Source organism: Pecten maximus, chromosome 1 (genome assembly GCF_902652985.1).
Source record: "Pecten maximus chromosome 1, xPecMax1.1, whole genome shotgun sequence".
Classification (NCBI taxonomy): Eukaryota; Metazoa; Mollusca; class Bivalvia; order Pectinida; family Pectinidae; genus Pecten; species Pecten maximus.
The window spans coordinates 18422354-18449834 of NC_047015.1; the positions used below are offsets into that span (position 1 = coordinate 18422354).

Sequence of the window (27481 nt, forward strand, 5' to 3'; positions counted from 1 at the left end):
TATTTGTAAGGGCAATTAAACAGATAGCCAGAAGCTATATGAAGTTCGTTTTTGAATTTTTGTTGGCATAGATAGAGATCGTAGTGCAAGCAAAATTGCACGTGTTACTGACAATAATGGAAACAGTAATCGTTCATGTATATGTGTAACCGTATACAGAGTTTTAAATATGGATACACTATTACAAGGAAATCTAGATACAAAAGGGTCTTGATAAGAAGGACAGATGGGTTGTCTAGAAAATGAAGATGTGTTTTCATTAGCTTCACCAGTCTAACGACAGATGTAATAAATCATACAGCAAACAATAAAACTTTCAGTTTGTATGGAAATTATGTGAAACCTACAGCCAGTAGTTATATACATAAAGGTTTCATTTTATTGGCAAATACATCATGAAGTGCAAACAAAATGGAAAGTTTTGTTACCGACATTTCTAGAACCGCAAACATGTCCTGTAAGTGAATGCATAACTTACAGTTTTTAATATGGATACACATATGTGTCTGTCCTAAAGGTTGGGCGTTAGAATTGTACCTAATGTCCCAATTGCATGATCGTAAGAGGTGATTTAATTTCCTATATTATCTTTTTTCTTCTTTCTAGGATTTTCCCTTATGTCTCCATTGACACTGTCTTGCTTTTGGACTTTAGTCTAGCGTTCGCCCCCGTGAGAAAAGCTTTTCGTTCTGTCCCCTTGCCGAGATATACCAAAGTCTCTTAAAGTGATAGTTTCTGCTTCTGCTTGGCTAGACATTTTGGGGGTGGAACTGGTCGTCGTCCTGCAGGGTGTCCCCGGCAGATACATACTTCATCAGTTCCGCGCTACCACAAGGAGACAAGCCACGAACATACTACAGGACAGCCTCCCGAAACAGACACATACATCTCGCACACAGGGAAGGCAATCCTTAGATGTCGATAGGACATTAATACCATTAAAAAATAATAATAAAAGAAGGAAAAACACATGCATGGGACGGGTGTCTATTGTTCCTCCTTGCGGTACTCCTGTTTTAGTCGTTCGATTTCAATATGGTTTTAAGGTATCAATTATTTGACAGTATTTACATCCAACGAGACAAATATTTAAATCAAGCGGTACCCTTATTGTGTTCCCATTTTCATTGATAACTTACCTGTCGCAAGCAAATATGAACTTCTTTTTTGTATGTCCTTCAATGTCAAAGTCGTCCGCAGTTATTGATTCTTTAATAGTATTTATATGTACACAATTGATAACGTTTCCTTTCACCAATAACAGGTGACAAGCTGTCAAATGTATGTAGACTCCAGATTAATTCGCGGCCAAGGATCGGTGCATGCTATTTTATTTCTTGTCTCCATTAAATAGTCATCATTATAACTTAAATGTCAGAGCAATCACGACAAGAAGTATTATAACAAGGCGGCTGTCCTCGTGATCGGAATTGTTCTCTGTCTCAGTATAATGCAAGCTCAGTATTTTGTTCTCTACGGAGCCCCTTGACTGACATGCCACAAACTTATTTTATTTCGTTTTATTGAAATGTTAATTCGTTTTATCGAAATATTAATTCGTTTTATCGATATGTTATTTCGTTTAATCGAAATAATAATTCGTTATATCGAAAAAATTATTTCGTTTTATTGAAATAATAATTCGTTTGATCGAAATGTTATTTCGTTTTATCGAAATACCATTTTGTCTTGTAGTCTTCATGTTTTGTCGTGGCGGATTCTGGTTTGGAGCTGTTAAGAAATTATTTCTCATTAGTGTTAAAGCATTATGAAATGTGTTGGATCTTAATTCATAAGTTTTACATGGATTTAGCCTCAGTAGTAGACAGCTGATACGGATATTGCACCGTGAAGATTTGTACAGGTATATAAGCAAAACCGCACACTCGTGATATTTTCCTCCGCGCAAGAAACGAGGGCGATCCGACTCGACAGATCAACACATATGGGTGGTTTTGCTTTTATCACATACCTATGTAATCTTACAATAGTGATACAACAAATTTCGGTGGATGTTTTCTGTCGGTTTGTATCACACATGTGTGATACAAGATGTTGTATCACCATACTAGCCGGAACTACTTTTAAGGGGAATTCCCTTTTCCATGAAACTAAAAATAGAAAGTTCATTGGAAGAAATAAAGAGAAGCTGTATCTTACAACATTGATTAAAAATTATAAAAACATTTTTTTTAAATAAATATATTTAATTACAAATAAAAATCAATCACTTGAATATTTAAATATTGTCCTCCCGACATTTCTGTCGTCTGCTAGAGTCTGTTTGAGAGCTCATAGTGTAACGCAGTTGCGTTTCGCTCGTTTATTTTTGGACTCATTCCGGAAAATTGTAACATCCGGTTACGTAAGATACCCGTGCTGCTGTGGGGTCAATCACTTTTCGTCCGGGTGTCAGCAGGGTAAGTTGTGTTGACTTTTAATCTGTGAAATTAATTAGCTAACCGTCGCCCATCCTTTCCTAAATTCCATATTAATTTGTCTGCTGGATATTATTTGCCACTATCGTACATGTATTTTTATTTTCACGTGTAGTATTTTCGATGTATAGAACTTTGTTTAATTTGAGTCTCGTGTGCCTGTGTCATGTCGGAAGTCAGGTTGTTGCTTGAAGGAATTATTCCATTTTGAGAGCACTCGCGGAGTGGCTAGTGAATATTTCCGCCTCTCGGGCTGTTTCTATACCGGTTAAGCGAGGGATGGTTGTTGGTAACCTCGTAAGTAGATACGGGAGAAAAGACGGGTGGTTAGCAAATGTTGTATTCTGACCGGACATGCCACGTGCTTGAGACTCGGGGTAAACTACATTTATTTCATTTATATGGTTAGTTGTGATTAAAAGATGGTTGGCAAATGTTTTAGGCTAGACGTATATAATTGTGAATTCCTCACTGTGCCTCACGGGTATTATTTCGGTACTTTGTTATTTTTACACATGTTAATAAATTGTTGAACTTTATAGGACGAGTCTATTTTCTTTCTCACCAGTTTACTAAATCTTGTCTATTGCTTGAAAATTCATTTGTATCTGGAATCTGCAAGCGAAAGCGGCAGTCGAACCCTGGGCAAAAACTTGGTAGCAGTCCGACACACGTGTGGCACCCCTGCGTGGAACCTCCGGCGGGACCGGTTTATTTTTGTGATATTGTGGTCACCGTTTTGTAAAGTAAAGCGGTAGATTTTTTTTAAGTCATAAATTCGGAAGCAATATTGTAATATTGAGCTTGCAGGGATAATTTTTGGTTTAATGTGTAATGTGTATGGAAGGTTCTGAAAGGATGGGCGACGGATTTATCGAGGGGAAGCCACTCGTTAGTAGGGGGTGGGGGTAATAGATAATCCTTTGGAACTTAAGCCGGAGTTTGAATTTATTGGGATGCCCAGCCCCTTGGGCTGGGGGACGTCGTAGGCGTCCGCCGACTGGATGAGGTCTGGGGCCTATGACCTCACTTAATTACAATTTTCACTTCCTGTAGTGTAGGATATTTATCATGTGAGAGAATGTTTGAAGTCATAATTATACAACTAATAGATTATTTTTTTGTTTACTTTCATGTAAAATCCTGTGTTGCTGGCACCCCCTCTGACCTGGGGGAGGGAACCGCGGAAGAGGACCCAGGCCCCTGTGACCATATGGAGCTCCAACATGACCGCGCGCGTGGTAGACCTGCCCGGACATACACTCAGCTTCCAGAGGTACCATGATCATGACCTTAGACAGCACATGGCGTTTGATCAACTGATGGTGCATGTGAAATAACCACATAGGAATTGCATACAAACTTTTGCAAAATACCTTAGATGGCCACCAGGGTTGAGCTGTATGGTGGTGGATGTGAACACAGGACATTGGGGTAGTCAACTTTGCCCCCTGGTTGACCGTGACCCCCAATCGCGCAGTGCTTTATATATATGTAACAGGAAAGTCCGTCGGAGACGTCTGGAGGAACTTTCATAAAAATATAACAGGTACAGTTGTCCTAATACATGTGGTGGTGGAGTGAAGTTGTTCGCACGGGCAGGCAACATGGGCAGGGGCCTGGAGGACACTGGAGTCGACCCCTGGAATTCCTTCCCTTCCCCAGGAGGTGTGTCGGTGACATTTTAGTGACAGTGATACCATGGACAGTAATTATAGTTGTATTACTTCAGTAATCGGATTGTGAGGAGTGCGGTAATGTATTGAAGTGAATTCTGTTGTATTGTGGGTTGAAAGTTTAGGTTTTAAGGGGGTGTCTGAAGTAGGTAGGGGGGGGGGGGGGGGGTAGACATAAACTGGATACTGGAGGGGGAAAGAATTTTTCAATAGTTGGTGTATGGAGTCACTTTAATTGTAGTAGTGTGTAAGTGATCACTAAATGTATTTACTAGATATTGGGGCTCAATCAGAGATGACGGGGGGGGGGGGGGTGTTCAGTAAGGGTATTGTAGAGTAGGGTTTTTTCTCTTAGCTGGGAGGTTACCGGTTTGGGGTTGTCCCTTCGGTGGCTAGAGTTGATATGACCAACACTGAGAGGCAAACTCAACCAAGACTCTCCCTTCCCTAAATTGTTTGGGTGGGTTTTCTTTGGCACATAGGTTAGTGTAACCGTTGCAGGAGCTCTGGTCCTTGTGGCTAGAATTGATATGACCAACACAGGGTATGGGCGACTGCATGGTTATAGATAGGTTGGGTGGGTATAGTCTGCTACTGTGTCAACTCTGATCGGGCGAGATATTTAGTTCAGGGAGGAAGTTAAGATTGTTTTAGAATGTCTATATAGTGGTTAATTATATATAATGGGAGTGGCTTCCCCAAATTTAGTCAGGGTGGGGGGTTAAGTGCTGACACCGGACAAAAGTCCATGTTTTTCATTTTTGGGTTTTTATGTTTGTATTGTAGTGTGTAATGTGTTATTTTTTGTTGGTGTAATATTTAGTTATGGAGGTGAACTACAGCTAAATCCCTGCAAACTAACAGTTGTTGCTGGACCCTTGACAAATGTGCTTACTCTACATGTGCGAAATTTATAAATAAATTACATCCTTGAGGTTTCTCTCCAATTAAATTTAATGCCATTAACTGTTCTATTTAAGGAACACCTAGTTCTCCTAAAATTGATATTTGGCCACAGGGTTCCTGTAGGATAAAGAAATTACCAGTTATACCTAGAATTTGATCTCTGCTAATGAAATAAGACACTTGTCTACATATTATTGAGTATAACCCAGCATCAACTGTGAAAGTCTAGGTTTTTTTATTGTGTCGAGTTTGGTTGCACAGTGGAAAGTAACATGTGCAATTTGTTAATGTAATGTGTAACTTATTTTTTTTATGTGACCAGATATTATATGGTTACTATATTCCTATTGAATGACAGGCTGGAAAATAGAAAAGAAAAGAAAATGTCAATATTCATTTTTGGAATTTGAAATACTTATGTGCTCAGGAGTGAATCAAAATGCTCAAGGGTCAAATATTCAATGCTCAAAATGCTCAAGGCCCAAATATTGAATCTCAAAATGCTGAAAGCCAAATGTCAATGCTCAAGGCTTAAATACTAAACATATACTTTGTTTATACTTGAATCTCAATATGCTTGAGATCCAGAACTTGAATGGAAATGCTCAAGGTCTAAATATTCCATGCTCAGAGTGCTTGAGGCCTAATTATCAATGCTAAACACATTTATGCATTGTTTTATACTGGGCCTAAGAAATGCTGCCAGGGAAAAAAAACAACAACAAAAATATTGTTTTATACTAGGCATCAGAAATGCTGAATCATGTAAACTGGCAACTATAATGGGCGAGCATCTCGGATGTAAAATCATAATTTGGAAGAAAATTTATGTGAAAACATAAAAGGATGTTGAGTATGTCCACTATACAGAATTGTGTAATCCGAAATGACACCTTGAACTAGATTATTCCCAGGAGCTTGAGTCTCGTGTGCCTGTGTCATGTCGGAAGTCAGGTTGTTGCTTGAAGGAATTATTCCATTTTGAGAGCACTCGCAGAGTGGCTAGTGAATATTTCCGCCTCTCGGGCTGTTTCTATACCGGTTAAGCGAGGGATGGTTGTTGGTAACCTCGTAAGTAGATACGGGAGAAAAGACGGGTGGTTAGCAAATGTTGTATTCTGACCGGACATGCCACGTGCTTGAGACTCGGGGTAAACTACATTTATTTCATTTATATGGTTGGTTGTGATTAAACGATGGTTGGCAAATGTTTTAGGCTAGACGTATATAATTGTGAATTCCTCACTGTGCCTCACGGGTATTATTTCGGTACTTTGTTATTTTTACACATGTTAATAAATTGTTGAACTTTATATGACGAGTCTATTTTCTTTCTCACCAGTTTACTAAATCTTGTCTATTGCTTGAAAATTCATTTGTATCTGGAATCTGCAAGCGAAAGCGGCAGTCGAACCCTGGGCAAAAACTTGGTAGCAGTCCGACACACGTGGCACCCCTGCGGTACACGTGCTGCGCGTTACAATAGTCTATCATCATAACATGGAACTTTCGGACGTTAACTTTGAAATTCTTCATGATATTATATTTGATGAGGGGATAACGAGGAAGGGTTTGTAAATGACGAAGAAAATCACATTGTTCCTTCACAGCAGCCCGTACAAACATCTAACCCCTCATTACCTGCGTCTCCTCTCCAAGTTATGCCTCTCCCCCCCCCCCCCCCCCCACCAACGCCCGTCCCCCAAACAATGACAACACCGTCTGATCATTCACATCAGAGATAGGCCTAACAGACTTGCGTGATTACATAATGAGTAAAAGAAAATCCGCAGTCTCTACTCAACACTGTGTGGTATCATAATACAAAATTGTTGGGGTTCAGGGGGTGCGACGAAAACGGGCAATTAAAATGGGGGGATCTTGAACTGAAAACTGACGAAAACGGCCAAGAATATTTGGAATTTAATGAAAGATCAACAAAAACTCGAGGAGGCAATTCAACTCACCAGAGGTCATTTAATCCAAAACTTTTTGTAAATCCCGAGAATTCATCCAGATGTCCAATCAAATCATTTAAACTTTACGCGAAACACAGGCCACACGAAATGAACACTGCAGAATCTCCCTTTTATCTTGCTGTCAATCACAACGAGAACGGTAAACGTTGGTTTAAAAATCAGCTAGTGGGGAAAAATAAGCTTTCTGATATGATGAAAAGACCAACCAATCCCTCCGTAAAACTCTGTGCACAAAACTTTTGCATTCTGGCGTAGCACCGACAACAATCATGCAGTTGAGTGGTCATAAAAATGTCAACAGTGTGAATAATATTATGCAGTGGCATCCATGCAGCAGCAACGAGAAATGTGCGAACTTCTACAAAATGTCCCCGAAACATCTTTGTCAACAAAGTCTGTCCGATCGACAATTTCTCGTAGTGAAGTGGCAAAGAGAAATATCCAGAAATGAAAACGTGGTCGAACCAGTTAAAAATCCAATGCCAAGGTCATCTGAAGTTTGTCAAAATCTTGCCACGGGAATGTTTTCTGGGGCAAATATTACTGGCGGCACATTTAACATTTCATTTCAAATATCTTCCCAATCTTCCTCTCAAGTTATATCTCCTCATAGGAAATATCGTAGAATCCTATGAATCACTGACGATGACGATGACTCGGTGTGACATGTCACTTGTTTTTGTGAATGAATTGCACGCGCTGTGACGTAGTCGCTCAACGACAGCCCATCAGCTATATGTCTAGGTATGGAGAATGTGTTTGATGCCATCGATATATAGGTTTAATTTGATTTTTTTTTACTATATCAATGCTTAACTAATGCTAAATCAAATTAAATTAAACAGTATTTGTAAAGTTTGCTGCTTGAAGTAAACGATGTTGTATTTTAAATCATAATTAAATGCCAAACACTTTCACTGACAGTTGGGAGAATTTATTAACATATATCTGATTGAAAATAAAAGATTTCGCATCAATTAGTGCTGTGATTTTCCTTTACATTTTCAGTTTGAAAACAGAAGGGAGTTAATCAGTACAAAAATATTGATCAAGTGTAAACTGCCTAGATCTGTCAACTAGGCCTACACTTTTAATCAGTTGACGAACTCATGATGACGAGATGACGATTTTTTTTCTTCATTGAAAACGAAAATAATACATAGTGATGTGACGCCACTTGAAACCGCAAATGGATTCCATAATTAAGGAAAGTTGTAATTAATAAAGGTATGTGATAAAAACATAGACCAGACGTTATGGACGTTGTAGCTTTTATACAATCTGAACATAAGGGATCAGGAATAATGCATGGATATCGCTGGATGTATAAAAAAAAAATGAAAAGGTCATGGGATCAATGCAAGGAAGGAAGAAGTAATAATTTTGATAGATATTTTGGACCCAGAAGGAACAGAACTTCGCGGAAAACATAAAACTCAGGAGATGACTTTGTTGTTCAAAATGATCAAACTACATATGGCATTTTGATTCTTATGACAAGCTGTGTCCATATCGAATTTGCATCAACGGATGTCTTAATGAATTTTCGCGCAAAATAATTTGGGTTAAAGTACCGTAGAACAGTAGGTCAAGGTCAAAGTGATCATCCCAGCAGGCTACAGTCCCAATATCAGTTCTCTTCGTCTCTTGGATATTGAGAAGAAGTTAAATATTTCAGCCTATTTGGCCACTATGATCTCGCATGAATGTAAATGGCATTCATTTGAACACACTTGGTAGTCCCTTGTTCAAGAATGGTACCGTTCAATATCAGCTTCAGAGCTTTACATTTATTGAGAAGTCGAATGTAAATTGTTTAAGTACGCACGACGGACGGACAAAGGACGATTAGATCACATGAGACTTCGTCTCAGGTGACGATTTTTTCTCCAATATAGCAGTCACCTTGGATTTCAAAACAGTTTGATAAAATACCAACACTTGGTAAGGACCATTTCAGGATCATTTCCAAATAGGTTCAAGATCAATTTCTCTAGTAGAACTTATAACGAATTTTCCTCGGTGGTATTCCGGCAAACATTGATTACGCAACCATGTTATAAGATGGCCAAAAATAACACTTTACATTATTCCCTACCACTTTCCAGATCAATTGCATTAGGGGAACTGAGGAGGTTTAAAATATGTTTTCCAGCATGGCCGTTTTAGCTGTCATCTTGGATTTCAAAAAAATAACAATGCATGCCCAGGTAATTTGGAGCTTAATTCCACTGGTGGAACTTAAGAGGTTAAAAAGATTGCACAATCATGTTAAAAGTGGTCGCCGTGGCTGTCATCCTTAACATTCCAACCAATCTGATCATGTGAGGAAATAGATATGTTAATACTAAAGTGATCGTGTTGATTGGTGACAACACACCGTAGACAAATGTTAAAAGGCGGAAGATGGACCAAGGATGAAGGGCCGTTTGTATAGCACAACATCTCACGACGGTGGCTCTAATATGACCTTGATGTAACAGCAGGGACTGGAATGTTTTACTTAAACAATATGATTTGTTGGATTCTGCTTGTTTTGCTATTGGCTATTAGATATTTTTTGTGTCATTAAATAAGAAGTCCCTGTATGTAAAGACAAAATCAGCTGATTTCGTGAAATCACATGTATAGACAAACAAGATTGATTTCCATTTTTTTCGGCATAGCCGTATAATTTTCATTTTGCCCCGGATATGACGCGACAGGTGGTGTTACTGGTCAAAATGAAGTATGTGATTGGTCAATGTAGCGGTAAATGCAAAATGCAGTTAAAAACGAAACAAAATTAAGATTGAATGTAAGCTAAATAAGTGGATGTATCTTTTCAAATGACACATTAATAAAATTATGTTCCTGATTCAAATGCAGTCTTATTGTCACCAAAGATTATTCAAACTGATATAATTTTGTTATCCGTGCTGAAACGCATCAGTTTGTTAACTTATTTCACCAGTAGTTTACCAGTATTAAAACTATGCCGTTTATCTTTTTAAAGTATATTTATTGTTATTAATACAGATCAGTTGAAAATAAATTTGAAATAAAACATCTACTTGAGGCAGGTTGGAAAAGGACTATCATACTTTCTGTTCTCTTAAAATAATACAATGCCAAATGTACCTATACAATTTAGGTCAATCATTAAAATTTACATGCATGTAAAGCTATGTTATTGGAATTTATGAAACTTTGAGTCACTGACTTCCTCTAAAAGTGTCCATATGTATATTGTGTACTTCCAAGTCACGTTATTTCTTTTGTACTTAAATATCAATCAAAATTTACATTTTATCTAATACATATGTAGTTTGTACTGGACTCACAAATAAATACGTCCGTGTCTGTCCTTTATCAGCGGGCTGTCTGACTATCGAAATATAATTATATGCAAAAAACTCAAATTTAAAAGAAACGTAATAGGAATTCTACTTAACGCGTGGGGGAGAAGTTCAGGTTTAAAAACAGAAATGGAACTCGTTTGTAAATCGTAGCCCTGTATAACTATATATCAGCTATATCGCCGAAGGGTAAGATACTTAAAAAGGAAATTACTATCTATCATGCATAGCTTACGAAGATAATACATCACATTCACACACATTTTCACACCAAACAAATCACTTCTCCTCACATGAGCGAACCTTTGCCGCAATTTTACGGTCCTCGTAGCATATGCAATTACATAACGGGAGGGAATGATTAAATAACAACCCCGTGTCCCGACAACACTTGTTGTGTCCCCATGACCGTGTCACACCTGGTCAGGGACAATGTGTGGGTGTAACGTCCTTTAGGTTAGTGTCCACATCTTTCTTCTTTGTTTTCAATGGAAAAATAAAGTAAAGGTCAGAAGACTACCGCCTTTCGTGTTAATTGCATGTACGTTTAGATCGGTGCACTTGGAGATAACAACGACGCTCGTCAGGTTATTTGTGTTTGACGTATTACGTTGACGTGTAGCTGTCACAAAGCACGTGACTAGGTTTCTTGTAGCCCCGGAGCTATCCTACACAATGCTAATGAGATGCACCTTTCCTTGATGTGTAAGGACTTATTTAGGTCCGACATTTCTAAACAATAAAAATACAATTAGCGGATGATAAGGAATTAACAAAACAACCGGATATTACGACGTGGAAGATTTTTCAGGAACAAGGTAAGTGTACGTGGTTCTATTGGTGAATTGTGTATACAATGACAGTGCTGGGAATTTGTGTGTTATAGGTACAACTACTGTCTCAACAAAAACTCGTACTCTCCATCTCAATACTGTTATATTGATATAATCAATATCTAAGATATTTGGACTTGATTTGTCAAATAGAAAAATGATTGTACTTGTGTTATAATGTCATTTTCATACTACATAAATATTTAAAATGTTGTGAGTTTTACCTTAAGGTAACGAATCTATAACCTGTGATGTCACACAAAATATGTGACCTCACACAATCCTGTTACTACACACTTATCGCAAGTGACAACATTCTTTCAAATTGTGACGACATTCAACCTGTGACGACATACTGACATATGTATAACCTATTGCGACATACATATAACCTGTGACGACATTCATATAACCTGTGACGACATACATATTACTTGTGACGACATTCATATAACCTGTGACGACTTACATATTACTTGTGACTACATTCATATAACTTGTGACGACATTCATATAACTTGTGACGACATTCATATTACCTGTGGCGACATATATATTACTTGTGACGACATTCATATAACCTGTGACGACATTCATATAACCTGTGACGACATACATATTACTTGTGACTACATTCATATAACCTGTGACGACATTCATATAACCTGTGACGACATACATATTACTTGTGACGGCATGCTTCTAAAATGTGACGACAATAATAATTCGTGACGACACACGTATAATTTATGACAACTTTTAAGCTGCGTCCTCAGTTATTATTCAAATTATAATTGAGAATTATATATTTTCTCTGTTAAAACTTTGACTAACGAGATTAAACATAAAAATAATGAACTATTTGTAACTCTGTGACGAGATTAATCATAAAAAATAATGAACTATTTGTAACTATATCAGTTGTTTCCAGCCAACGATATTTATTAAGACCCTTGCCCATCTTAGTCGACGATCCACATGTGTGTGTCTAAATACTGAGTTTGTGTTGTATGGTTGATTTTACCTGAGAATTGTGATCCATTTGGTCATTTAGCCTAATTACGTTATGGGAGATCACGATTCACGAATTTATGTCTGAATACGACGGAACTGGTTTGTTTATCAATACCGTACATTGTAGGACGCGATAAAGTACTTATATGAGAGTATAACACCGCAGACACGGTGTAGTATTCTCAATGACTTACGCGAAGTCGGCTACCTGTCAATCACGTTTTTTTACCTGATGGCGATATGTCATATACACCTGATTTACCTGTCGTCAGTTTCGTTGTTCTCTCTGTCCTTACGTTAACAGCATTGAGTCGTACTTCTACAAGTTGGCATTATCCACTCTGTGTGTGCTTCATGAATTTAACCATAACGTGCAGTGACTTCTGATCACACCCTCAGTCCAGTGTACTGTCAGTGTCCACTAAACAGCAGTGACCGGTCAGTTGGAGTTTTGTAGTCTTAATGTCCAGTGTATATGGCAAAACCAAATACTTTGAAAAACATGTATCAGTGGAAAGAGATTTATTTCTTGGCCGGACATTAAATAGAAAATTGTTACAAGTACTCGCAAATGTACGATCCGCGCCGAATGTCTATCCGCAGGTACCGCACAAGATAAACCCCATTGCACCAAATCCGCTCTAACGAATTACCAATCCCACTTTTAGTTTCCAGGGATTGATTTGGCAAGCGTTAGAGGGTTAGTTACTATTAATTAGACTTAGTTTAAGAAACACTATTGACAAGTCAGCACACAGCCTAATGTTACACAATACAAATACATATTACATAACAGTGAAATATATAATTATATGCCTGCTCGCCATGTCCTGTCCCGAAATAAAAGATACTGTAGCTAGTATACATAACATTACAATCAACTTTCACTGAAATACATATATCGACTGGCCTTTACTTCTCAGTTCCGGTGACCAGGTCACACTGCCCTTATTGCTCTGGGTAGCGTACGACGGGCCTCCCGTATGTTGTTCAGTGAGGAAGTCACCAGCTACTACAAGGAGACACTGCCTCAAACTGACCCTGGTATTTTTCTCTGTCCAACTTTGCTGGCCTATATCAGCAAACAGGTCCCGAAAGCAGAAATCGGTTAGCACAAATAGCATATGAAGTGTAATGTTGATAACATTTTTATATGCTTCGCAATATAAATTTTGATTGACAATGTAGGGGGTGACATTATGTTTTTCTTTTTATCACAGAAATGAGAGTTACCTCTCCAACATATTCCGGTATCACAGCCCAGCACTCGCATGGGAAAACATGCAATCTGCACTCAAATGCAGGTCTGTCGTTCGATTGGAAATGCTTTCCCGGGAGACAACGTTTTATGAGTGCTTTATATCCCATTTAAGTTTGCGTGTTGCGCGCTCAATGGCTCTGGTGAACATTGCCACGCCATCTATATATGACAGGGGAAACGAAGGGGAGTAACTCCGATAGATCAGAATGTACATTGTATCTCACTGCACACAATCGCACGGTCCCTATCTTTTAATTACCTTACTATCGGTTAGGGTTACTAATTGCTATTAGCTATAAACCCATTATAATAATTTAGTAAATAAATAAATAAATAAATAAATAAATCTAATTTGTTCAGGACGAGACACTCTCATTGACTTATTGTTTGCAAGGCTGGACATCCTAGTGACGTACATCAATTAATGTCGATGACGAAACAAGGTGATTATTGACCACACTAGATGTTTATAAACACGTGGAATGTGATATTCGCCAGTATAATATAGATCAGCGCCTTATGTACTTTAGAAATCATCACAGAAATGGTGAACCTTTTCACCCACTTCGTACTTTATAAAATGACATATATATTCCAGTCGGCGCAGTGGTAACGCATTCTCCGTTCACACAGGCAGTTTATTAGGTTGGTGTTACGAGAGACGTATATGCATATCTAGATTTGGATTATATGCTCACCATATAAACTAACTAGATAGATTTGTAGAGACAATAAATGACACCCAAATCGTGACATCTTACCATGCTTATGAATACATAATCTTATTTACGGGCAACAGCCATTCAATGTTTAAATGATCAAAATTTCGAGACGAAACACATGTATAATGTTTAATTATCTTACCACATAGCTGAACCGTACCAAAATTAGCACACTGTAATTACACGTTAGACTCCATCAGCTGCTTCACCACAATATTCCATCCCGATAAACCGTTCTTGACACTGTGTCTAAAAATAGAAGTATTCTACCGACTTCCATTTGTCATCATTTATCTATGTAGTCGCTGAATAACTTTACCTCATGTTTCTTATTTGCATATTTAAAATTTCAAAGTTGCACATCCAAAATTGACGCCGATATATACAAATGGCTGCTAGACGGTGTAACGTCAATCAATATAATTTATGCGCAAAATTGATCCCGGGTGACAATTCTGACAAATCGAAAACATTAACAGTTCCTCGTGGAAAATTGTCACTATATTGTTCAATAAATCGTATACAAATAAATAGATAGATAGATAAATAGATAAATAAATAAATAAATAACGGTGCTAGTTATAAATAATGATGTTTACTTTTATAAGTTCATGGCACCATTCTGTTCATCAATCTGAAGCGACAACCGGCTATTTCAGTTGTTGACCCCAAATGTTGGAGCTGTCGGTAAAGCAGATATTTAAGTCGGCTTCTGAATATTTTGTTTTATTTTATCATGATTTATCGACACAGTAAGGCTTGATGGCGCATTTGTCGATCAAAATGAGATGAGAACAGAAAGAGTTCACTTGTGTAGAAGGGGAAGATGTAGTCTACTATTGGGGTGCTGAATCCCCCACAGTGGTCCACTGGGTCTACCCTTCCTTACTCCATAAAGTGGTGCACTGGGTCTACCCTTCCTTTCTCCATACAGTGGTCCACTGGGTCTACCCTTCCTTTCTCCATACAGTGGTGCACTGGGTCTACCCTCCCTTTCTCCATACAGTGGTCCACTAGGTCTACCCTCCTTTTCTCCATAAAGTGGTCCACTGGGTCTACCCGTCCTTTCTCCATACAGTGGTCAACTGGGTCTACCCTCCCTTTCTCCATAAAGTGGTCCACTGGGTCTACCCTTCCTTTCTCCATACGGTGGTCAACTGGGTCTACCCTCCCTTTCTCCATAAAGTGGTCCACTGGGTCTACCCTCCCTTTCTCCACAAAGTGGTCCACTGGGTCTACCCTTCCTTTCTCCATACAGTGGTCCACTGGGTCTACCCTCCCTTTCTCCATAAAGTGGTGCACTGGGTCTACCCTTCCTTTCTCCATACAGTGGTCCACTGGGTCTACCCTCCCTTTCTCCATACAGTGGTCCACTGGGTCTACCCTCTCTTTCTCCATACAGTGGTCCACTGGGTCTACCCTCCCTTTCTCCATACAGTGGTCCACTGGGTCTACCCTTCCTCTCTACATACAGTGGTCCACTGGGTCTACCCTCCCTTTCTCCATACAGTGGTCCACTGGGTCTACCCTTCCTTTCTCCACACAGTGGTCCACTAGGTCTACCCTCCCTTTCTCCACACAGTGGTCCACTGGGTCTACCCTCCCTTTCTCCATAAAGTGGTCCACTGGGTCTACCCTCCCTTTCTCCACACAGTGGTCCACTGGGTCTACCCTTCCTTTCTCCATAAAGTGGTCCACTGGGTCTACCCTTCCTTTCTCCACACAGTGGTCCACTGGGTCTACCCTTCCTTTCTCCACACAGTGGTCCACTGGGTCTACCCTTCCTTTCTCCATACAGTGGTCCACTGGGTCTACCCTCCCTTTCTCCATAAAGTGGTCCACTGGGTCTACCCTCCCTTTCTCCATACAGTGGTCCACTAGGTCTACCCTTCCTTTCTCCATACAGTGGTCCACTGGGTCTACCCTCCCTTTCTCCATAAAGTGGTCCACTGGGTCTACCCTCCCTTTCTCCATACAGTGGTCCACTAGGTCTACCCTTCCTTTCTCCATACAGTGGTCCACTGGGTCTACCCTCCCTTTCTCCATAAAGTGGTCAACTGGGTCTACCCTCCTTTTCTCCATACAGTGGTCCACTGGGTCTACCCTTCCTTTCTCCACACAGTGGTCCACTGGGCAACCCTCCCTTTCTACATACAGTGGTCCACTGGGTCAACCCTCCCTTTCTCCATACAGTGGTCCACTGGGTCTACCCTCCCTTTCTCCATACAGTGGTCCACTGGGTCTACCCTCCCTTTCTCCATACAGTGGTCCACTGGGCTACCCTCCGTGTTTCCCGACAGTGGTCCACTGGGTCTACCCTCCCTTTCTCCATACAGTGGTCCACTGGGTCTACCCTCCCTTTCTCCATAAAGTGGTCCATTGGGTCTACTCTCCCTTTCTCCATACAGTGGTCCACTGGGTCTACCCTCCCTTTCTCCATACAGTGGTCCACTGGGTCTACCATCCCTTTCTCCCGACAGTGGTCCACTGGGTCTACCCTTCCTTTCTACACACAGTGGTCCACTGGGTCTACCCTCCCTTTCTCCATACAGTGGTCCACTGGGTCTACCCTTCCTTTCTCCACAAAGTGGTCCACTGGGTCTACCATCCTTTTCTCCATACAGTGGTCCACTGGGTCTACCCTTCCTTTCTCCACAAAGTGGTCCACTAGGTCTACCCTCCTTTTCTCCATACAGTGGTCCACTGGGTCTACCCTCCCTTTCTCCATAAAGTGGTCGACTTACTCACCCCTTCCCTTTCTCCACAAAGTGGTCCACTGGGTCTACCCTCCCTTTCTCCATACGGTGGTCCACTTGGTCTACCCTCCCTTTCTCCATAAAGTGGTCGACTTACTCACCCCTTCCCTTTCTCCACAAAGTGGTCCACTGGGTCTACCCTTCCTTTCTCCACAAAGTGGTTCACTGGGTCTACCCTCCATTTCTCCATACAGTGGTCCACTGGGTCTACCCTTCCTTTCTCCACAAAGTGGTCCACTAGGTCTACCCTTCCTTTCTCCACAAAGTGGTCCACTGGGTCTACCCTCCCTTTCTCCATAGAGTGGTCCACTGGGTCTACCCTTCCTTTCTCCACAAAGTGGTCCACTGGGTCTACTCTTCCTTTCTCCATAGAGTGGTCCACTGGGTCTACCCTCCCTTTCTCCATAAAGTGGTCGACTTACTCACCCCTTCCCTTTCTCCACAAAGTGGTCCACTGGGTCTACTTACCCACCCCCTCCCTCTTATCACAACAGTGAGTTTCTGTGTATCGTCTAAGAAATTGAGAGACATATTTACTCCGTTACAGTTTTTCACCGGAAATCCTAATGATTAATGATTTTTGAAGCCCGATCGTCTTCCCATTTTGCCATGATGTAGTGACATCAATCAAACTATGAGTGTTAACTATTAAAGATAATTTATGAAGGAAAATTCACAGGGCAAAGTGTAAACCATTAAAAAAACCCGGGAATTGCCAGTTTCATATTTCCATATTCTGAGTGCTAAATTTGTAATGAACCGAACTAAATTAAACAGTGTGTCGTCATACGACTTCCGGTACAGACCTGTCAATTTGACTGATTACATTAATGGTATACAGAGGAACAGTTATTACGCTGAAAAGTTGATGGATGTGGAGTAGTTTCAACAATGAACAGGATGGGTTTTAAGCTACCTTACGGATAAATGCTTTGTAATATGATGACAACCATGAGTGTGTTTAACACACATACTTATTAATAATAACACATATCATACGTAAGTCTTCACAATCAGCGTTTATGCAATATACGACTTTTTATCTCGTTCGTACATCTTTTTAATATCTTCGTAGGACGTTATGTCTCGTTCGTACGACTGCTTTTTATCTCGTTCGCAAGGCGTTTTAACTAGTTCGTGCGACTTTGTAACGCGATCGTACGATTTTTTTGTCGTTGTACAATTGTTATTCCAACCCCGTTCGTACGACAGTGCTGTGTGTTATTTCGTTCGTACGACTGACTTTTTATCTCGTACATACGACTGACTTTTTATCTCGTTCGTATCAGGGAGACTGGTAACAGTCTATATATCTTACCAAATATCACCCATGCCCGGAAGTATCGGAGTGCCTCGTTCTGAAACCCAGGTGACACCGAATTCACCGCCATATTGGCTGCATCGCCTCGTAGCGTTTCGAAACACACTGGGATTTAAAGCCTATTTTGTGGCGAAATAGACCGACATTAAACACAAGTCACACGTTTGATTTCTGGTTTGGTATAATCTAACAAATCGGTGTAAAGTTTGCGTTATTTCATTGATGTTATGAGAGGTAAATTTGTCTTCAAATTAAGGTCGATATACAAAAATACAAAAACTCGTATCGTGCCGGGGGTCAAAATTACCCAAATGGTCCAGGATACTCCTGTTTTTCAAGCGTGATAGCCTGTGTGAGATGGGGTTGTGTGTATGACAGCCTGTGTGAGACGGTTGTGTGTATGACAGCCTGTGTGAGATGGTTGTGTGTATGACAGCCTATGTGTGATGGTTGTGTGTATGACAGCCTGTGTGAGACGGTTGTGTGTATGATAGCCTGTGTGAGACGATTGTGTGTATGATATCCTGTGTGAGACGGCTGTGTGTATGACAGCCTGTTTGAGACGGTTGTGTGTATGATATCCTGTGTGATACTGTTGTGTGTACGATATCCTGTTTGATAAGGTTGTGTGTTTGGTAGCCTTTGTGAGATGGTTGTGTGTATGACAGCCTGTGTGAGACGGTTGTGTGTATGATATCCTGTGTGAGACGGTTGTGTGTATGACAGCCTGTGTGAGAAGGTTGTGTGTATGATATCCTGTGAGACGATTTTTTGTATGATATCCTGTTTGAGACGGTTGTGAGTATGATATCCTGTGTGAGACGGTTGTGTGTATGATAGCCTGTGTGAGACGGTTGTGTGAATGATATCCTGTATGAGACGGTTGTGTGTTTGGTAGCCTGTGTGAGACGGTTGTGTGTATGACAGCCTGTGTGAGACGGTTGTGTGTATGATAGCCTGTGTGAGACGGTTGTGTGTATCATATCCTGTGTGAGAAGGTTGTGTGTATGACAGCCTGCGTGAGACGGTTATGTGTATGATATCCTGTGTGAGACGGTTGTGTGTATGACAGCCTGTTTGAGACGGTTGTGTGTATGATATCCTGTGTGAGACGGTTGTGTGTACGATATCCTGTGTGAGAATGTTGTGTGTTTGGTAGCCTGTGTGAGACGGTTGTGTGTATGATAGCCTGTGTGAGACGGTTGTGTGTATGATGGCCTGTGTGAGATGGTTGTGTGTATGACAGCCTGTGTGAGACGGTTGTGTGTATGACAGCATGTGTGAGAAGGTTGTGTGTATGATATCCTGTGTGAGACGGTTGTGTGTACGATATCCTGTGTGAGACGGTTGTGTGTACGATATCCTGTGTGAGACGGTTGTGTGTATGATGGCCTGTGTGAGATGGTTGTGTGTATGACAGCCTGTGTGAGACGGTTGTGTGTACGATATCCTGTGTGAGACGGTTGTGTGTACGATATCCTGTGTGAGACGGTTGTGTGTATGATATCCTGTGTATGACTGTTGTGTGTATGATATTCTGTGTGAGACGGTTGTGTGTACGACATCCTGTGTGAGAAGGTTGTGTGTATGACAGCCTGTGTGAGACGGTTGTGTGTATGATAGCCTGTGTGAGATTGTTGTGTGTATGGTAGCCTGTATGAGCGGGTTTTGTGTATGATATCCTGTGTGCGACGGTTGTGTGTATGACAGCCTGTGTGAGACGGTTGTGTGTATGACAGCCTGTATGAGAAGGTTGTGTGTATGACAGCCTGTGTGAGACGGTTGTGTGTATGATAGCCTGTGTGAAACGATTTTGTGTATGATATCCTGTGTGAGACGGTTGTGTGTATGATATCCTGTGTGAGACGGTTGTGTGTATGACAGCCTGTGTGAGACGGGTGTGTGTATGACAGCCTGTGTGAGACGGTTGTGTGTATGATAGCCTGTGTGAGACGGTTGGGTGTATGGTGGCCTGTGTGAGACGGTTGTGTGGATGATAGTCTGTGTGAGACGGTTGTGTGTATGACAGCCTGTGTGAGACGGTTGTGTGTATGATATCCTGTGTGAGACGGTTGTGTGTATGACAGCCTGTGTGAGACGGTTGTGTGTATGATAGCCTTTGTGAGACGGTTTTGTGTATAATATCCTGTGTGAGACGGTTGTGTGTATGACAGCCTGATTGGTAGTAGGCCTATTAACAGATCATATCCTGTAACCCTTATATATATATTGACGAGGCGGTGAGTCAGTGTTATTGTATACACGTTTGTATTATGTCAAATATAAACCGCCGAAACTATATCTAACCTCACCCTGAATTGATTAGCATGTTTATTTGAAAAAAGTGTGAAATTTCAGAATAAATTAACTTTCCAAGAAAAAGAACAATGGACGAAAACAAAATCGTGACACTTGTTTTGGCGATATACCGCCATTTCGTGACCAGTTGTCAATGTATCATACAGACAGTGCCGACACTTATAGTACTATATTTACATCTCCTCTGTATCCCCTCAGATCGTATGTTCGCTAACCAAGGGTTCATTTCGTATTTACATAATCGCCCCACACGGACTTAGTCTTGTTTTTGTATCCTGTCTTTTCGGAGCACCCAATGAAATCATACACTGGTTGATAATCAGTGCATGAGAACTCATGGTCTTGGAACGAAATTCCAAAACATGGTCTATATCCATATATATGGACCGTTGGTAGGCTTTGTCGACTATGTCATGTTTCTATATTTGGTAGAGATACTTGACTATATTCTTAATGTAAATGACGCATAAGGGCGGCCAATGCTTGAATAATCTTTTAAAAAAATGGTAGAAAAGGGTGATAACTCAATGTCTAGGTGGCAATGGGAAAAACACAGGGAAAATACTCTTTGATGAGTGGATATGACCAAAGGCTAAATACTCTTTGATGAGTGGATATAAAAACAGGCTAAACACTCTTTGATGAGTGGATATAAACACAGGCTAAATACTCCTTGATGAGTGGATATAAAAACAGGCTAAATACTCTTTGATGAGTGGATATAAACACAGGCTAAATACTCTTTGATGAGTGGATATAAACACAGGGAAAATACTCCTTGATGAGTGGATATGAACACAGGGAAAATACTCTTTGATGAGTGGATATAAACACAGGCTAAATACTCCTTGATGAGTGGATATGAACACAGGCTAAATACTCCTTGATGAGTGGATATAAACACAGGCTAAATACTCTTTGATGGGTGGATATAAACACAGGGAAAATACTCCTTGATGAGTGGATATGAACACAGGGAAAATACTCTTTGATGAGTGGATATAAACACAGGCTAAATACTCTTTGATGGGTTGATATAAACACAGGGAAAATACTCCTTGATGAGTGGATATAAACACAGGCTAAATACTCCTTGATGAGTGGATATAAACACAGGCTAAATACTCCTTGATGAGTGGATATAAAAACAGGCTAAATACTCTTTGATGAGTGGATATACAAACAGGCTAAATACTCTTTGATGAGTGGATATAAACACAGGCTAAATACTCCTTGATGAGTGGATATGACCACATGCTAAATACTCTTTGATGAGTGGATATAAAAACAGGCTAAATACTCTTTGATGAGTGGATATAAACACAGGCTAAATACTCCTTGATGAGTGGATATAAATACAGGCTAAATACTCTTTGATGAGTGGATATAAACACAGGCTAAATACTCCTTGATGAGTGGATATAAAAACAGGCTAAATACTCTTTGATGAGTGGATATGAACACAGGCTAAATACTCCTTGATGAGTGGATATAAAAACAGGCTAAATACTCATTGATGGGTGGATATAAACACATACTAAATACTCTTTGATGAGTGGATATGACAACAGGCTAAATACTCCTTGATGAGTGGATATAAAAACAGGCTTAATACTCCTTGATGAGTGGATATACAAACAGGCTAAATACTCTTTGATGAGTGGATATAAATACAGGCTAAATACTCTTTGATGAGTGGATATAAACACAGGCTAAATACTCTTTGATGAGTGGATATAAAAACAGGCTAAATACTCTTTGATGAGTGGATATAAACACATGCTAAATACTCTTTGATGAGTGGATATAAAGACAGGCTAAATACTCCTTGATGAGTGGATAGGAACACAGGCTAAATACTCTTTGATGAGTGGATATAAAGACAGGCTAAATACTCTTTGATGAGTGGATATAAATACAGGCTAAATACTCTTTGATGAGTGGATATAAACACAGGCTAAATACTCTTTGATGAGTGGATATAAAAACAGGCTAAATACTCCTTGATGAGTGGATATAAACACATGCTAAATACTCCTTGATGAGTGGATAGGAACACAGGCTAAATACTCCTAGATGGTTGGATATAAACACAGGCTTAATACTCCTTGATGAGTGGATATAAAAACAGGCTTAATACTCCTTGATGAGTGGATATAAAAACAGGCTAAATACTCCTTGATGAGTGGATATAAAAACAGGCTAAATACTCATTGATGGGAGGATATGACAACAGGCTAAATACTCTTTGATGGGTTGATATAAACACAGGCTAAATACTCTTTGATGAGTGGATACAAACACAGGCTAAATACTCCTTGATGAGTGTATATGACCACATGCTAAATACTCTTTGATGGGTGGATATAAACACAGGCTAAATACTCTTTGATGAGTGGATATAAAAACAGGCTAAATACTCATTAATGGGTGGATATGACAACAGGCTAAATACTCCTTGATGAGTGGATATAAAAACAGGCTAAATACTCCTTGATGAGTGGATATGAACACAGGCTAAATACTCCTTGATGAGTGGATATAAACACAGGCTAAATACTCTTTGATGAGTGGATATAAACACAGGCTAAATACTCTTTGATGAGTGGATACAAACACAGGCTAAATACTCCTTGATGAGTGGATATGACCACATGCTAAATACTCTTTGATGGGTTGATATAAACACAGGCTTAATACTCCTTGATGAGTGGATATAAAAACAAGCTAAATACTCCTTGATGAGTGGATATAAACACAGGCTAAATACTCCTTGATGAGTGGATATAAACACAGGGGAAATACTCCTTGATGAGTGGATATAAACACAGGCTAAATACTCTTTGATGAGTGGATACAAACACAGGCTAAATACTTCTTGATGAGTGGATATGACCACATGCTAAATACTCTTTGATGAGTGGATATAAACACAGGCTAAATACTCCTTGATGAGTGGATATAAACACAGGCTAAATACTCTTTGATGAGTGGATATAAACACAGGCTAAATACTCCTTGATGGGTGAATATGACAACAGGCTAAATACTCTTTGATGGGTGGATATGAACACAGGCTAAATACTCTTTGATGAGTGGATATAAACACAGGCAAAATACTCCTTGATGGATGAATATGACAACAGGCTAAATACTCATTGATGAGTGAATATGAACACATACTAAATACTACTTGATGATCGGATATGAACACAGGCTAAATACTCATTGATGAGTGGATATGAACACAGGCTAAATACTCATTGATGAGTGGATATAAAAACAGGCTAAATACTCTTTGATGAGTGGATATAAACACAGGGAAAATACTCTTTGATGAGTGGATATAAACACAGGGAAAATACACTTTGATAAGTGGATGAACCCATGCCTTGCAAAGATGCTCCATATTGAATAATTCCTGTGTCGCATGTGTGAGACTGACATTAATGAATTAAGTACACAATATCACACGGAGGAGTCGGGTAACAAACGGAGGAGTGGGGGTAACACACGGAGGAGTCGGGTAACACTCGGAGGAGTCGGGTAACACAACATATAACTGGTATACAGTCAAGGTCACTTATTAATTTGTCAGTAATGCGAGTCAAAGAACCATATCGCCATTTACTGCAACGTTCATTGCTTACTACGAGTACGGACATTTTGTTGCTATACATTTTGTAATAATGTTCTTGTATTATTTTGTAGATGAAAAATTACTATAAGGACTCACTGTGGCTGTTGTTTATGTCTATGGTGTTCGGTAAGTATAAAATACAGAGCAACAATGATTGGAATGTAATATGGATAGATAGGACACTATGGGCGTAAGATGGGAACGAAAGCATAATGGGAAGTATAAAATTGTGGAGGTTTGGACGTAGGATGGGTACAATAGGCGTATAATGGGAAGTATAAAATTGTGGAGGATTGGACGTAGGACGGGTACAATTGGAGTATAATGGGAGGTATAAAAATGTGGAGGATTGGACGTAGGACGGGTACAATTGGAGTATAATGGGAGGTATAAAAATGTGGAGGATTGGACGTAGGACGGGTACAATTGGAGTATAATGGGAGGTATAAAAATGTGGAGCATTGGACGTAGGACGGGTACAATTGGAGTATAATGGGAGGTATAAAATTGTGGATGTTTGGACGTTGGATTGGTACAATAGGCGTATAATGGGAAGTATAAAAATGTGAAGGATTGGACGTAGGACGGGTACAATAGGCGTATAATGAGAAGGATAAAATTGTGGAGGATTGGACGTAGGACGGGTACAATTGGAGTATAATGGGAGGTATAAAAATGTGGAGGATTGGACGTAGGACGGGTACAATAGGCGTATAATGGGAAGTATAAACATGTGGAGGATTGAAAAGCTTAATCAGTTTAAGTATCGTTTAGAAATGATGAAAAAGACATGTACATGTACTAATATATAGGTTAGAGGTACATTAAATTGATTTGTTATTGGTTACAGGGAGTTACGGAATGAGGAGGGTGTGCTACTATACTAACTGGGCTCAATATAGACCCAAGGCCGGAAAGTATACTCCGGAAAACATAGACGATCGCTTGTGTACTCACATAGTTTATTCATTCGCTAAACTTACAAATCATGCACTGACTCCATTTGAATGGAACGATGACTCTACGGATTGGTCAAAAGGAATGTGAGTATTGCAACGTCTTAATTTAGCAAATAATTCAAATAGGTACTGAAGCTTAACATTCACTATATTTGAAATTTCTTTGAATTTCGAAACATTTTGATAAGAATTTTTCATCTCATATACATAAATCATATCTCACAGGTTCGAAAAGGTCAATAGTTTGAAGAATGGGAACCCTGACCTAAAGACTCTTATAGCAGTGGGTGGCTGGAACATGGGGTCCGAACCATTCACACTAATGGTCAAGAATCCCACCAACCGTCGCAAGTTTATAACTTCTGCTATAGTGTTCATGAGGTCTCGTAACTTTGACGGCCTCGATCTGGACTGGGAGTATCCTGGCAACAGAGGCAGTCCGGCCAAGGACAAACAGAGGTTTACTAAGCTTGTAAAGGTAACACGAGACAGCTCGTCTTATTGATAACTACGTCCGTCTGTCATGTTTATATATACGTCCGTTATCTGTCCATCCCTAGGTCCACAAATTGCTTTGTTAGTAAAATTTTATGTATCTCTTCTAACAGTTACTTAAAACCCCAATACCTTACCCAAGCATTCCAGCTCCAGTCCCTCGCCCGAGTCTTCAAACCCCAATACCTTACCCAAGCATTCCAGCTCCAGTCCCTCGCCCAAATTTTCAAGCCTCGGACCTTTCCCAAGTCTTCAAACCCCAGTCCCTCGCCCAAGACTTTCAACTCCAGTCTCTTGCCCAAGTCTTCAAACAACAGTCCCTCGTCCAAATCTTGAAGCCCTAGTCCCTCGCTTTTGGGATTTTCAGTTGTACTGCATATCATTATTTGATATTATGTACAGGAGCTGTACGATGAGTTCCGAAAAGAGTCGAAGATAACGGGAAAACCACGCCTCCTGCTTACGGCAGCGGTAGCGGCGGGCAAGGCAACTATAGACAAGGCTTACGAGATCGCCGAGATAGGCAGGTAATTGTGATATAGCCGATATAGACAGGTAATTGTGATATAGCCGATATAGACAGGTAATTGTGATATAGCCGATATAGACAGGTAATTGTGATATAGCCAATATAGACAGGTAATTGTGATATAGCCAATATAGACAGGTAATTGTGATATAGCCGATATAGACAGGTAATTGTGATATAGCCGATATAGACAGTTAATTGTGATATAGCCAATATAGACAGGTAATTGTGATATAGCCAATATAGACAGGTAATTGTGATATAGCCAATATAGACAGGTAATTGTAATATAGCCGATATAGACAGTTAATTGTGATATAGCCGATATAGACAGTTAATTGTGATATAGCCGATATAGGCAGGTAATTGTGATATAGCCGATATAGACAGGTAATTGTGATATAGCCAATATAGACAGGTAATTGTGATATAGCCAATATAGACAGGTAATTGTGATATAGCCGATATAGACAGTTAATTGTGACATAGCCGATATACACAGTTAATTGTGATATAGCCGATATAGACAGTTAATTGTGATATAGCCGATATAGGCAGGTAATTGTGATATAGCCGATATAGACAGCTAATTGTGATATAGCCGATATAGACAGGTAATTGTGATATAGCCGATATAGACAGATAATTGTGATATAGCCGATATAGACAGGTAATTGTGATATAGCCGATATAGACAGTTATTGTGATATAGCCGATATAGACAGTTAATTGTGATATAGCCGATATAGACAGTTAATTGTGATATATCTGATATAGACAGTTAATTGTGATATAGCCGGTATAGACAGGTAATTGTGATATAGCCGATATGGACAGTTAATTGTGATATAGCGAATATAGACAGTTAATTGTGATATAGCCGGTATAGACAGTTGATTTTAATAAAGCCGATATATAGACAGCTAATTGTGATACAGCCGGTATAGACAGTTAATTGTGATATAGCCGATATAGACAGTTAATTGTGATATAGCGAATATAGACAGTTAATTGTGATATAGCCGGTATAGACAGTTGATTTTGATATAGCCGATATATAGACAGCTAATTGTGATACAGCCGGTATAGACAGTTAATTGTGATATAGCCGATATAGACAGTTAATTGTGACATAGCCGATATAGACAGTTTATTGTGATATAGCCGATATAGACAGTTAATTGTGATATAGCCGATATAGACAATTACTTGTGATATAGCCGATATAGGCAGGTAATTGTGATATAGCCGATATAGACAGTAAAACTGTTAATTGTGATATAGCCGATATAGAC

General features: G+C 39.7%; 1 protein-coding gene across 2 annotated transcripts in view; it reads left to right on the top strand.

The window, feature by feature from the left end:
• The first annotated feature begins 10989 nt into the window (after window positions 1–10989).
• The window catches only part of LOC117326911 (chitotriosidase-1-like), a 31892-nt gene continuing 15400 nt past the window's right edge, over window positions 10990–27481 (top strand). Inside the window, exons 1-5 of one of the 2 annotated variants that reach the window (XM_033883724.1) lie at window positions 10990–11155; window positions 24275–24329; window positions 25054–25246; window positions 25388–25640; window positions 26060–26184. In XM_033883724.1, coding sequence (XP_033739615.1) covers window positions 24275–24329; window positions 25054–25246; window positions 25388–25640; window positions 26060–26184 — 626 coding nt within the window. In that variant the 5' untranslated portion in view covers window positions 10990–11155. The remainder of the gene's footprint in view (window positions 11156–24274; window positions 24330–25053; window positions 25247–25387; window positions 25641–26059; window positions 26185–27481) is intronic. The other variant, XM_033883715.1, reaches the window with a different exon arrangement.